The sequence below is a fragment of the Hipposideros armiger genome, unplaced genomic scaffold, assembly GCF_001890085.2.
Source record: "Hipposideros armiger isolate ML-2016 unplaced genomic scaffold, ASM189008v1 scaffold_209, whole genome shotgun sequence".
NCBI lineage: Eukaryota > Metazoa > Chordata > Mammalia > Chiroptera > Hipposideridae > Hipposideros > Hipposideros armiger.
Window position 1 is genome coordinate 2,870,123 of NW_017731559.1, and position 14,478 is coordinate 2,884,600.

Below are 14,478 nucleotides of genomic sequence, written 5' to 3' on the forward strand. Positions count from 1 at the left end.
TATATATATATATACTATAAATACAATTGCTGCCCCAAGTGCCCCCTCCTTTTGAGCATCCTCTCTTCCTAAGGTAACCACAATCCTGAAATTGATGTTTACCTTTCCTATACATGTTTGTGCACTTTTATGATGTATTGTACCCATAAATATATAGTATTGTTTAATATAAACAACATACCACATATATTCTGTAACTTATTTTCAGTCAATATTAACTCTAATTCATACATTTAATGTTTTAAGCATTCCATTTAGACTATCCCTATGCTCCAATATATTTATCCATTCTCTTACTTAGCATTTAGTATCTCTGATTTTTTTATTTTTGTTTTTTTAAATAGAATTTATTATTTAGAGCAGTTTTAGATTCACAGTGAAACTGAGCAGAAAGTACAGCGTTCCCATATAACCCCTGCCTCCACACAAGGACAACCTCCCCACTATCAGTAGCACCAAAGTGGAACATTTGCTACAACTGATGAACCCACAATGAAACATCATTATCACCCAAAGTCCACAGTTCACAGCAGGGTTCACTCTAGGTGTTGTACATTCAATTTCTGGCAAATGTATAATGACATGTACCCACCATTATGGTATCAAACAATAGTTTCACTGCTCTAAAAATCCCGTGCTCCTGCTAGTCATCCCTCTCTACCCCCAACCCCTGGCAACCACTGATCTTTTTACTGTCTCCATAGTTTTGCCTTTTCCAGAATGTCATATAGACAGAATCATCTAGTATGGGGCCTTTTCAGATTAGCCTAATTCACTTAGTAATATGAATTTATGGTTCCTCTATGTCTTTTCATGGATTGATAGTTCATTCTTTTTAGGTGCTGAATAATATTCCATTGTCTGGATGTGCCACAGTTTATCCATTCACCTGCTGAAGGACATCTTGGTTGCTTCCAAATTTTGGCAATTACGAATAAAACTGCTATAAACATCTATGTGCAAGTTTTCGTGTGGACATAAGTTTTCAACCCTTCTGGGTAAATACCAAGGAATATGATTGCTGGGTCATATGGTAAGAGTATACTTGGTTTTCTAAAAACTTGCCAAACTGTTTCCCAAAGTAGCTGTACCATTTTGCATTCTTGCCAGCATGAATGAGTTTCTGTGGCTCTACGTGTTCGCCAGCCTTTGGTGGTGTTAGTGTTTTGTATTTTCGCCATTCTAATAGGTGTCTGTAGTAGTATCTCATTGTTATTTTAATTTGGATTCTCTAAAGACATCTGATGTTGAGCACCTTTTCATTATGTTTATTTGCCATCCATATGTCTTCTTTGGTAAGGTGTCTGTCTGTTTAGGTTTTTTGTCCATTTTTCAATCAGGTTATTCTCTTTCTTATTGTTGAGTAGTTTTAAGGGTTCTTCATGTATCTTGGGTAACAGTCCTTTCTGTAATACGTCTTTTGCCAATATTTTCTCCCAGTCTGTGCTTGTCTTCTCATTCTCTTGATACTTTCAATTTTTCATGATCACAGAAATGCTACAACAAACGTTCTTATGATGGTTCCCTATTTACATGCATTACTAGTTTCTCTAAGGCAGGAATCTGTAAGTGGAACTTCTGAGATGAACAGATATTTACCTTCAACTTTACCAGGCACTACAAAATTGGTTTTTCAACGGCTTTCAAACACTCACCCTAGTTAGTAACGGTCATGAGGGGTGCAGTGTATTAGCATTCCTACTGCTCCACATCCTCACCAATATTTGTGTTGTGGGTCAACTGAGTAGCCCTCCCCCGCCCCCAACACACACCACTGAAAACCTTTTAGGTTTTCTTTCCTATAGAAATGTTAAGTCTCCTCCCTAGTTCTTAGTTCCTTAGCTCCTGGCTTTGATTACTCTTATCAGTTTGTGAATCCTAGACTAAAGATTGCTCCTAGCCTGAATCATAAATGTTTCCTATCCCCCTGCTTCTTGATTGTTTTGTAAATCAGTTTCTTAGTCCTAAACAGTAGATTGTTCATAGAAATCTCCTACCCTCGCTTCAGATAACTACTTAAAAGCCTGTGACTTCCCAGCATCCCTCAAGACCTAAATAGGTTTTAACATTTCCCTAGGCCAAGTAAGCCTAAGATTCTTTCCAAACCCATTCTGGGCCTAGACAATTGACACCACCTGAGTGAAAGGCTGAATGGCCACAGGTTTCATAAGAGCTAACACATTTATTAAAATCTATTTTTCCTCATTCAGGGGCCTTGGGGATACAGATGATACTCCAACAAGATTGCTGGTCACAACCAAAGAAACCAACATGGTCTTCCAGGCAGATCTCAAGACCCCTTCCTCTCATCTGAGATCAGCTAGGGTGAGAGTTCTGTGAATCCCCCAATAGGCAGGGACAGCTCTACGCCCCTGCCCAGCAGGAAGCAGATACAGAAGAAAAGACCTCCTGTCCCTCAGCTTCCCATAGAGATTTTATGGGGATCACGTCTCTGAAGGGGAGAACTAGGTAGGCAGATAGAGGCAGACACTGGGTCTCTGCATTCCTGCACATCCCACAGGATGTGACTGCCCGGTGACCTCCCCTCTCAACCCAAAACTTCTTTTCATTGTACCTATCTACCCCTGGAACAAATGGGTGCAAAATACCCAACTAGATCAGACCAGTCACTCGCAGTTGCACAGTACCTCTTGTCAATCACAGGTGCCAATAAAGTGGTCCCACACTCTTAGGGCAACAGCCCATTCTAGAGAAGGAATAAAAACCCCAAGTCCTGGGAACTCTGCCCTCTTTTTCCTTTTTTTGGACGCCCTGCTCTTTTGACCGCTTCTTCCTTTTCGAGCTTTTTGAGCCTCGCCTTTGCGCATGGTCTGCTCCAAACTCTTTGGAATGTAACTTTCTCTTCTAATACTGGGCCCTTGAGCCATTCTCTACTGCTCAGGCCTGCTTCTACTTCTTTGAAATGTACTATCTCTTCGAATAAACTACTTTTTCAGCACTTTACTCCAGCATCTCATTCAATTCTTTGCTCGAGTTGCCAAGGATCTGGACTTTGTGCCGAGAAGGGCCCACTTTCCGACAACAGAAGAGTCTCTCTCTGTTAAGTAGGTTGTCTTTTGGCAGATTTATTCCCAGGTACCTCACTTTTTGTTGCTTTTGTGAATGGGACCTTTTTCCGTTATAATTTTAATTGATTATTACAATTTAATTTGTATGTTGCTCTTATAATCAACAACTTTGCTAAATTCTTATTATCTTATTTTATAGATTGCTCTGGGCACGTTATTCAGCTGTGTCAAATCTGCTGCTTATTTTTTAGTCCATTTATATGACTATTTCTCATTAATAAATCCAGTTGGTTCTATTTCTATATGTTCATTTTTTTCACCTAGTGTCTTATTCTTTCAGAATTCTTTCATTTCACTGATTTTCAACAAAGATTACATGGTCTTTTTCAGGTTGTTCTATGATTTCTACTTGTTGGGGTACCCTTCCTCATGTTTGTTATACCTGCATACTTTCCCTGTGGCAATACGTTTCTTCAGTCAAAATCTCTCCTCTGCCAATTAGTTCTACTCCCCTATCCCCTCTCTGCAGTCTTGTAGTAATTCATGAAGCTACACAATTCATGTCCATTAGAACCACAGTTCAATGGTTTCTAAAAAGTAAATGCACATACTAAAAATTTCCATGTGGAAGCTTATAGTTAGGAAGAAGTTAAAGCAAATTTCCTATTTAAGGAGATTGTTTCTTAGGTTGTAGTTGAAGTCCTAGAATACAAGGCAAAGCAACAACTTGCATTTCATGGCCAATGGAACTAAAAATTGTCATTTTCACACAGCTGACAGGACAACAAAAAGGAGCAACTTAATCCACTGTCCTGATACCAACTGTAAAAGGAATAATTAAAAAGTTTACTTACCATTGGCGAAACTCTCCCCGACATAGTACTGTAATTCTTTTATGTTTGTTTTCGTCTGGTTTATAATGGGATCGAAATAATCTTCAGTTGCTGTAATGTTCAAAAACTGACTTTGTCGAGGGCTGCATGTCAGCTCACAAAACAGGTTCATTAGGTTATAAAAACAGGAAGGGCATCTAAAGAAAAAGTAAACTAGATTTTGTATGATGTCACAAACAGGGCCAGCAAAAAGATGATATAAAATAGACAAAGAATATTTAAAATTTAGTGTAAAGTGACAAATGAATTGCCATGAGGACATATTAAACCCAGCAATTCTAAACCTAAAACGTCATGTTAAAATAAAGATACCTCTTTAAACGCTACCCTAATTACTACATTTATGCTGTTCAGATGCAATTTCAAAAAAAAGAAAAATGCTCCTCTGAATTCTGCACTTTATCATTTGAGACATGTTTTCTTTGTCTTGAAGCTAACAGGACTTAGAAGTATCATGGGAACAATTCTGAGTAAGAAGAAAAAAAGGGAGAAAATGAGATTTATACAACAGAATATTCATCTTATAACCTACTGAAGGGCTTTTTCCAAGCCCAGATAACCCCTTGGCCCTCTCTAAATACAAGAGGATTTCCTGTGACTTGGAAAGATGAAAAGAACAGAAGGGTGGTCTCTGGCAGCATGTTTCAGTAGCACACAGGTTTTCAAGAGAAACCACAAGCTGTCTTGCTATCCTCTGGTTCAAAGTCTATGCTCCTAACGTTGACCCAGTTATGTAGCAAAACATTCTCTCTCAGCTTGGGTTCACTGTTATCTGCAAAAGCTATTGCTTCATTAGACTGGCATTATTGCAACACAACCAGTCAAGACTGCTCTCTACTCTGACCCCATCCAGGTGACCACACAAGACAGAGAACAAGGATGGTGTGGTCCCAGCCTCCAAAGCCTCTGGTGTAGTGAAGGAGCAGACACCCATACTGACTCTCTTTCAGGAGTCTTGAGCTTTACTATGACAGAAACAGGAACAATTATACCATTTGTAACAAAAACCACTCTTGGGGTGCAGAGTTTTCTATCACTTTCCATGAGTTACGAACGTCTTTCCATGTTACTACATTTAATCTCCACAAACACCAACTTTGACAGCTGCATAATATTCCACATATTAGCTTCTCATTATTTGCTATTATAGCTAAAGCTTTGGTATCTCTGACAACATGAGGAAAACCTGGTTATCTTTTGATGTTTGTATCCACAATGCTGCTCCTAGAGTAGGTGCTAATGAAATGTATTTTGACTGAATGGTGGCTCCAACTTGGCTCCATCAACATCCACTAGCCTTCCACAGGATATGCTGGCCCAGTTAGATTCTCCACTTTTTGACCTATTATTATACTGTATGTTGTCCTGGAAGAAAAATTTAGGGTTGGCTTTCCATTCTGTATTGTCAATTTCAACTTCTGGAAAGAAGCAGGGTTTCCTCAGTGGATGCCAGCTTGTGCTCTGTCACCTGCAGTGATACGGGCAGTAATACCTGCACAGAGAAGCATTTCCCTCTCATCATATGTCCTTCCCATCCACCTTCATCAGGGTGCTTAAGTGTGAAAAATTTAGGAAGATATCACAATGTGCTGTTCTACAGACCACCACTAGCTTGTTTCTTTGTTTTTTTGGTTTTTTCTTTTTTTTTTTTGGTTTTTATTGCACATTTGAAAACTGCCGTGTAAGCGTAGAGAACAACATCTATTATGCAACCCCTTTCACTGTCCTTGTCAGAGAACAGACTGAATAGCAGGTTAATTTGATAAAACAAGCCAACTACGCCAGAACAATCTTGCTAATAGTTACCAAAGGCCAGCTCTACCAAGGACTGGGACTCTAGCAAGTCATGTCACCATAGGAAGAGAGATCCATGTGCAAACCAGGGGAGGTGAGGCGAGAGAGGTGATGCAGACAACTGTACAAATGAGGGTCTTGGGTCAGAGACCTGAGCGGAACCACCAGGACCCTCTCCTCCCCACAGCACACAGGCTCACATCTGAAAGGACCCAGTGCATAGTGCAGACAGCCTTTGGGGTGAAGAAATCTCAGAGGAAAACCAAGTATCGATTCTGAATGTAAATAAGGCGAGAACTGAGTCTGATAGTTATGACTTTATCAGAAATTATTCATTATTTCTGAGAAGTTATGAGATTGCTTTCTTAGGAAATCAGGATGTCACTGGTTAAGAAGTACAGTAAATCTTCACTTAATGTCATTAGTAGGTTCTGCAACTTTAAGTGAAGGAAACATAATGAAACCCATTTTACCAAAGGCTAATTGGTATAAACAAGAGCTAAGTTCCAATGGCATCTCATCAACATTGCAATGAAATGATGTTGAATGAGATGACATTCTTTGAGGACCTGCTACGCCTACAATCCATTTTTTGATTGCCTGGTGATTAACCGACCTGGAGAGAAACTGTAGTGGCAGCTGCAGGTTGTCTTTCAGTGTCTGAAGCTGCTGAACATCACAACAAAGACTGACATTGCCAAAGAAGAATCCTGGACAGAGCTCCTTTAGGGTGAAAAAGCATGGGTATCAGACTAGCATAGTTAAATAAGGGCAAACATTCCACAATCAAATAAGAAAACTAACTCACATAACCCTTTTTAGGCACACCAGGGGAAGACACATTTGCAAAGTTCTTTTAAAAGGCTATCAATTTACTATTTATAAACTAGGAATTGACAAAAGTAGAGATAGTAGAGACATTTCAAAATTTTTTCTGATTTGGAAGCTCACTCTCCTTCCTTGACAATCATTTTACCTCTTTTTGGTTCTTTTTTGTTTCAGTTTAATCAGAATGCTATTTGCTGTATATTTCCATTAGTCACTCCAGAGAAAGTCTACACCTTTAAATAATTCTGACGAAAGGAGTAAGGAAGTCTAGGACACCTACTACCACGTCAACTTGATTTTAGATTACTTAAGCCTCTAAAACCAGTCGTTTCATCTTGGGTTTCCCAGTTCTTTTCTAATAGCCCTGTGTATCAGGGATGGTTAAAGAGACAACAGAAAATAGAATCCTGGTAGCAGCCCAAGTTCACAGGCTCTCAGTGGGAAACAGAGGAATCCCTAAAATGAACAGAGGACAAAGGAGTCATAGCCACTTGGCAGCCTCATCCATTCAAGGCCTGAATTCTAGGAACCAAAAAAAGCTAACTTCTGACATATTTTAAAGAAGCAGCAAAGAGCAACATCTGAGGTACCAAGTTCAGTCCCTAAATAGCAACCTGCTAAAGGGAAACGTTATGAGAAAGGCATAAAGTCAGCCCCAGAAAAATTAAGCCTCCGGAGTTATGTTATCTTCTCTGCATCATGTGCTACAGAGACATTTGGGATAAGATTTAAGCCTTTTGGTGTTTCACCTCCACCTCCACCTCACAATAATATTTAAGATATAATTACAGAGGATTTCTAGTTAGCTTTTTATATTCCCAGTGTCCAAGACAATGAACTTACCTGCACTAAGTCATACCCGTTCTTTGGCAATGGTTTTGGTGATCCAGAATATTTGCAATTGTACCTCTTATCTCCAGACGCAATTCCGCACTCTCCATACCAAACGCAGGACTGTGAAAACACCTACACAGAAGGTAAACACAAAACTCAGTCATGGCTTCAAGGGTAAAACAAATTTGAACAGCAAAAAGCACCCACTCAAAGCACCATTCAGAACCTTCCAATGTTACCTGCAAAATGAGATAACAGCAAGAGGCACTGGTTAGTTTAACATTTTGAAAAATATTAATTAAAGTAGACCAAATGCTCCAAATGGACTTGTCAAGTAAGTCAGTGAAGTGGGTAATAGAAACTACTTATTTACATGATTTCAATTTCCTGCTAGTTTATTCGTTCATAAGAGGAAGCTATAGCTCCATAGAATCTGTGTTGAGGAAAGGAAGCAAGATATTATACAGTATGTGAGTTTGCGATTACTCAGGAACTATTTTCGCACATCTGATAAGGAAGTGTATGAGCTCTACATAGTGAAAGAACATTTCCACATGTATTTAGGTTAATTAGCAGCAGCACATCATGATTAACATGAGGAATAAAACCACAAACATCCATAAACCCTAAGAAGCAGCAGCAAGAAGGAACACCTGGCCCTCAAGATAAGTAGAAAGCAAGGAATGTGCTAATTTTAAGGAAAATCACCTCACTGATTTTAAAAGAAAAACATAAAACCTCTTATGTCAAGATTTCTCAAGAGCCACTCATTGCCCACGTGAGAATCACAAGGCTGTCAGAAACTTCAGAAGGGGAGGAGAGTGCAGTGTGAATCATCGTGTTGGCATAGCCATGGAGCTGTGCCAAGCTGGACAGGGTCACTGGCTTGCACAGGCTTGCAATCATCTGTCCCCTGGGGAAAGAGGATAATGAGAAGCCACCGTGGCTCCTAAGACACCTGGTGGAAAGCCATTTTTAAAAAATTGACTATATGCAACAGAGTGAATTCTTTCCAGTGGCAGTGGCACATGACCCACACGTACGCAAGGAGCTAGGTCAGTCTGTCCGTGCTGGTCCCCAGCAATGAGATACAAATTCCACAACAGGCCCTGAAGCCCTAAAAACATGACAGAAAAAACAGGCAGGAGGTTGGGGTGTATATGTGGCAGGGATCTAAAGGGTCAATATGATTTGTCTCTGCATTCATTCTTCAGATATTTTAATACAGAAATTACAACTCACCCCTCTCTTGAGTCACTAAAAATCATATGTTTAGGTCACAAGGGAGGGGAACTCCCTTATACAAATGAGGAACTGGCAAGTTTTCAACAATGCCACATACGAAAAGAAGTTGCAAAATTCCACCACCACTTTTATGTAAAAAGAATCACAATTATTTCCATAAACACTAGCAATTCTAGGGAAAGTATTGTTTTTCCCAAAACTCTGGGTTTCCAACTAAAAGGTCATTATTCATTTACTGAAGTTTGAAAAGGCAAAAAAGCAATAACTGCTGATACTGATGTGTCACTTAAATACAAAGAACCCTTCCCTAGACCTCACAGAATTCTCAAAGACCAGCAGGGCAAGCAGGGCTGGGGGGGCCTTGGGGCGAGGGAAGGCACTCTGGCATGTCGCCTGCAGGAAGGGCAGCAATCCAGTCAACAAAACAACCAGGACTCTGGCATGACCAACAGGATGGGTGTCTGGAGTCTAAGTTCTCCTTTCTCATCACTCAGTACTATAAAAGAAAAGAGATGACCCAGTGCTGTTTGGTTCCTATTCACAAAGATCATCCTTTATAATCTACATCCGTTGTTTCAAAGCAAAGTTGGTAGAAGAGAGGTTGAGGGGAGAAGGGGAAGCATGGAGGTCAGCTTCTCAATGAATGTGCTTGTTGAGGCCGATCGCAGCTGGAGCAGATGCCTGAACCTTGCTGAGCAGTTTTCCTGCCTGTGAACCGTAGCTCATAACCTCCGCTTATCTCACAGATCCAATGAGGGAATATACATGGAAGTATTTGGTAAACTATAAAGCACACTACCATCAAATGTAAGGAATTATTATTAACGTCTTCGAACTATTTGAGACCTCAGCAAAGACCTCCAAAGACCTCAAGAAAATAAAATACCTGAGGTTTCTTTGGGCCCAGGAAAACTGTGCTGGACTCAATGCTCTCAGGTTTGCTTCCCAAACTCATCCTGCCTCGAGTAGCAGCCCTAAGCCCGTGGGGCTCAAAGTACTTAAAAGGCACTCACTGTGAGCTAGGCACAGTTTGAATTGCTCTTCGTATATTAACCCAATGACTCCTCACAACGAGCTGATGAGGGGGGTGCTATTATTGTACTCACTTCACAAATGAGGAAATCAGGCACAGAGAGGCTAAACAACTCGTCCAACAGTGGCAGAGCCAGATTTCAAACCAGAACATTCTAGTTCTAGGAAACAGAGTCTCAATAAAATAGAATCTACTGCCTAATTCAGGCCCTCACTCTAGCATTACACCCCGCTCCCCACCTTGTACAAGGTACACGCACGTGTGCATCCCCTCGCGCAGCTGCATCGAGCAGGAGGAGGCCTTGCTCCCACCTCGGAGCTCTCTTTCCCTTCATGTCCCTTCTTACCTCCAGCTGAAAAATGAGAGCGTCTCCATCACCCCCAGGCCTGGCTGGTGCAGCGTTCCTGAGCCTCCTCCAGGGACCTTCTCTTCCATATTTTCAACCTTGTCTCTTAGTTGATCCCTTCACCTGCTACTGCCTATAAACCCTGCTCCAAATCCATTCTCCGTCTAAAAACCATCCCCAACTCCTCTCCAGCTGTACTTCCAGGTGCCCGACAACCCCAGGGGGTCAAAAGGAAACTAATTTTTCCTCCAAAGCCGCCTCCACTGCCAATCCCTCTTCACCAGGGTTTAAAGCCTAGGCACCTTTCCGACCAACCTCCAACCTCTAGGGGAGGCTCCTGGTGCAGTCTCCTGAGCCCCTGCCTCCCCACAACCCTTCCCTGCTGTGCCCACAGCCATCCTCTGTCCATCTCAGCACCTCTCACCCAGACCTCTACAATGTCTCCTAGATACAGCTGCCACTTGGCTCTTCCTGAGCCACAGCTGCAAGGTTATCTGGTGCTCAGAAACCCACACTCCACCCCTCCCGCTGCCTGTGAGAGCTCCTCACCTGGCTCTGTTGCACACTCTGCTCTCCCACCCTTCCTTTCTGTCCCACACTAAGTGGGACTTGCCTGCCTCTGCGCAGTTCACGCCAGTCCGGCCTCCTGCCCCTACACCCCTTGCTACCAGTCAAGGCCACTCTTCAACTTTCACCTCCCCCATGTGCCTGATCCACCCATGCACAATCCAGCATCCAGACAATGGCTAAGTGTGCCCGTTAGCTCCCTTAATCCTCACATCTGTGAGGCTGGTACTAAAATAACGCCATTTTAGAGGAGGAGACTGAGGGTTTCACAGGTAGAGTGACTTACCTGAGACCACATCTAAGAAGTGGTAGAGCCAGACCCTACCTGAGGTCTGGCTGGTTCAGAAGCCAGAGCTCTTACTCCTCACACTGCATTAAGGGTCACTCCTTAGTGGACCACTGGCTGGCATGCTCATCTCTGTCTTCCCCAATAACCCAGCTGGCATCTGAGCAACTGGATTTCCAGTCTCCAAATCACCACAGAACAGCAGGAGGTCAGGACTATCAATGAAGAGGACAGATGCACCTTAAAATCCCTGAACAGTCAGGGCAGAATATGCTGACACGACCAAGGGTAGGTACTCTGTACAATCAAGGGCTCACATACAGGCCACTCACCTCCTTTCTAAGCAAAGCACTTGATAACAGAAGTAAAGTGGCTGAAAGTTACCTTTACTATGATTCAAGAACACCTGGTGCTGATTTCATATCAATAATATGTACTTGGGGAAGAAAGCCCAACACTGACATAAAACCCATCAATGCTGGAGGTCTGCCTGAGCCCAAAGTGCACCTGATCAGACGGGAACTCAGTTCTGGGGGTGGATAGTGGTGATGGTTGTACAAAAATGTGATGTACTTAATGTCACTGAACTGTACACTTAAAAATGGTCCATTTTACGTTATGTGTATTGTACCACAAAGTAACACATGAGCTCAGATGTCCTTCACCATGGAAGAGAAAAGCCCAGTGGCATGGACTGGTGAGAGCGGTTCTTAGTTATCACTCTGAGATTAACCAGAAGAGTGACTGTCAGTTCACACAGGATCAAAGACTATGGGTCTGACTGTCACTTGACATACCTAGAATCTCTAATAACAGGTCTTGTTAAAGCTCCACTTAAGTAATGGGAGTCCAAGTCCAAAGAATAACAATTCTTCCCAGTTCATCTTGTGGTCACCGACCAGTCTCATAGAGCTATTCATAATCACAAGAGGTATCTTATTTAAGCATTTAAATGTCTTGCCAATTCCTAAAATGATAAAGTGATTGGTTTTATTTTAATTACAGAATCAATACCTATTCATCACAAATACAGGCGGCACACCTCGTGTTATTGCCCTTCACAGGTGTTGTGTTTTTTACAAATTGAAGGCAAGACCCTCCACCAGCAAAAGATTATGACTCACTTTACTGCCATACTCGCTTTACTGCAGTGGTGTGGCGCCCCTCCTGCAGCATGTCCTAGGTATGCCTGGATACAAACAGCACTGGTGTCTATGAAATAATACTGAAACCACTTCCCCAACCCCTCCCCCATTTCTCAGATATAACCAGCACTAATCTATGATCTAGGGCTTCTAGGCTTTTAATGCCTCCCCACAGGCAAACCTGCAGAGATGGGTACGCACACACACATACAAGCGCAGTAGCTTTTAAATAGCTTTTTCACAAATAAACCTCGGCTACCCTCCACAGTTGGCTTTTGGCTCTACCTGACCTGCCCTTAATGGCACCTCTCCGGGTCTCCAAGGCCAGACTCCAGTGCTTGTCTCCAGCCCCAGTGTGTTCGCCACAGGTTTCAGTCCTACCCATCTTGGAAAGTCCTCTCTCTTACAAGCCTCACCCAAGACTCTCTGCCTAAACTAAATTTAACTGACTCCTTTCAGCTCAGGGGTCGGCAAACTGTGGCTCGCGAGCTACATGCAGCTCTTTGGGTACGTTCCGTCGCAACAGTTTGCCGACCCCTGGAAGAGCCAATCCTGTCCCTCAAAACAACTTAAAAATTATTCGAGAGCCATAAATATATGTTTACATAATCACCATTATGTGAATAATACCCTTTAAAAATTTTATAAATGAAACTATGATAGTTTTAATTTTCAATTTTACTTCAGAGCCACATGTATGTACCCCAGGAGCCGCATGTGGCTCGCGAACTGCAGTTTGCTGACCCCTGGCGGCTCTTCCATCTCAAGTTTGTCAACCCCTGTTTCACCTGGTTCCAGTCCAGCTGCTCCCCGGACCAAGTGAGTTATCCTGGGGCAGAGGCAGGTCAGCCCCAGGCAGCACGTGGCCAGGGTTCGGGGCATCTATCCTCACCACTTACATCAGCAGGTGTTCTGTGCCCAGAGCTCTCGAGTGTCATCTTTGTCCTAGGGGTAAAGAAACTTTTCCTTAGAGGGCCAAATATTAAATATTGTAGGATTGTGGGCCATAGGTCTCTGTGGTAAATACTGAACTCTGCCTGTTGTAGTTCAAGAGGAACCACAGCCAATTGGTAAGTGACGGGTGTGTGTGTGTATCCCAAGAAAGCTTTATTCACAACAACAGGCTCTGGCCAGTCTATAACTTGCTGGCTCCTGCCCTAGGATCAAGCAGAATTTATATTTATGAGAATTGCAAAGTTGTGTACATGGGGAGAGGTAGCAAGAGTATTTTCTTGCTTTTGTCTTGACTCCCTCATAAGACCATAAAATCATACAAGGCAGAGCCCAGATGTTACACTTCCTTCGAAATTCCCTAGAGTACCTCATTCAGAAACCATCAAAACTCACAATGAATTGAAGATCAACTGGATTGCATAAAATGTTCAGAAATGATAACTGCTGGCTGTTTTAGCTTTAACCCAGAATTTAGTAGTTACAAAGCTAGACCATCTCTACTTTTAAAGGTTAAGTCATATGGATATTTCACAACATGCTCCAGAGTTTAATTATTGGGTATATGACTGGATAGGAAAGTCTCTTTCAATAATAGTAATAGTTCAGGCAAGGCTACAAAAACAATGCCCCTTTGGCTGTATGTCAGCAACTACAGCAATTGTTAAACAGGCTCTGACAGAGACCTACATGAAAGCACATTTTGTCATTTGGAGAAGCTCCGAATAACAGCGACAGAATCCCATAATCCAGGCTGCCTTTAGAAAATCCTGATGAAGTAGTAACTAACTCATATTCAAATGCTGACTGAACGGCAACCGCGTGACAGGCACAAAGTTAAGCAATTTTTCCCTCATTGCCTGGTTTATTTCTCAGACACCCTATGAAGTAGTATTACAGCATTTTATAGGTAAGGAAATTAAGGTTCTGAGAAGATTCTCTGGGGTCATGTGGCTTATCAGTGACAAAATCAGTAATGAGAATCGGGATTCTGAGCTCCAAGTTAAGCATTCTCCTTTCTATCCATCATCCCCACTACCCAGCTGCTGCACTTTTCGGACTCCAGCTCAGTTTGTACACAAGATGCATCCTAGATTTTGACAATGCTCCAGAGATGGGCTGTCCCATCTGCTATGATCCTACACAAGTGTCCCCCTTTCTACACAAACCTGTCCACTTGTAGAAATGAGTACCATTTACATCTTTTTAAGAACATCTCTAAGCGGTTGTCAGATCATGACTCACTTCCTCAGTATAACTGTCCTCAACTTCAAGCCTGTACTCAGCCATCCCACCGCAGGGCGAGTGCAGGGCTGGATCCCCTCACCTCTGTCACTGTCCTAGATGGGCAAAGCTTGTGGCAGAACCTGGAGACACATCCCGCTCAAGCTCCAGGGAGAGGACAGAGAGGCCTCTGCCAGGAACAGCGGGGCTGGCCTGGCCAGTCAGGACAATCCAGGATGGGATGGATGGAGAGGCACGGAGAATCCTGTCCAGAGAGTAAGCCGTCTTCTGTTTTCTTTGGAG

General features: G+C 42.4%; 1 protein-coding gene across 1 annotated transcript in view; it reads right to left on the minus strand.

Annotated features, from left to right (window-relative positions):
* NPC1 (NPC intracellular cholesterol transporter 1) overlaps positions 1-11,122 on the minus strand; it is a 43,587-nt gene extending 32,465 nt beyond the window's left edge. Inside the window, exons 1-4 of the mRNA XM_019653857.1 lie at positions 10,856-11,122; positions 7,388-7,510; positions 6,333-6,439; positions 3,880-4,059 (exon numbers count right to left, since the gene is read on the minus strand). Of these exons, the coding sequence (XP_019509402.1) occupies positions 3,880-4,059; positions 6,333-6,439; positions 7,388-7,510; positions 10,856-10,867 (422 nt within the window). The 5' untranslated portion in view covers positions 10,868-11,122. The remainder of the gene's footprint in view (positions 1-3,879; positions 4,060-6,332; positions 6,440-7,387; positions 7,511-10,855) is intronic.
* Positions 11,123-14,478: the final 3,356 nt, after the last annotated feature.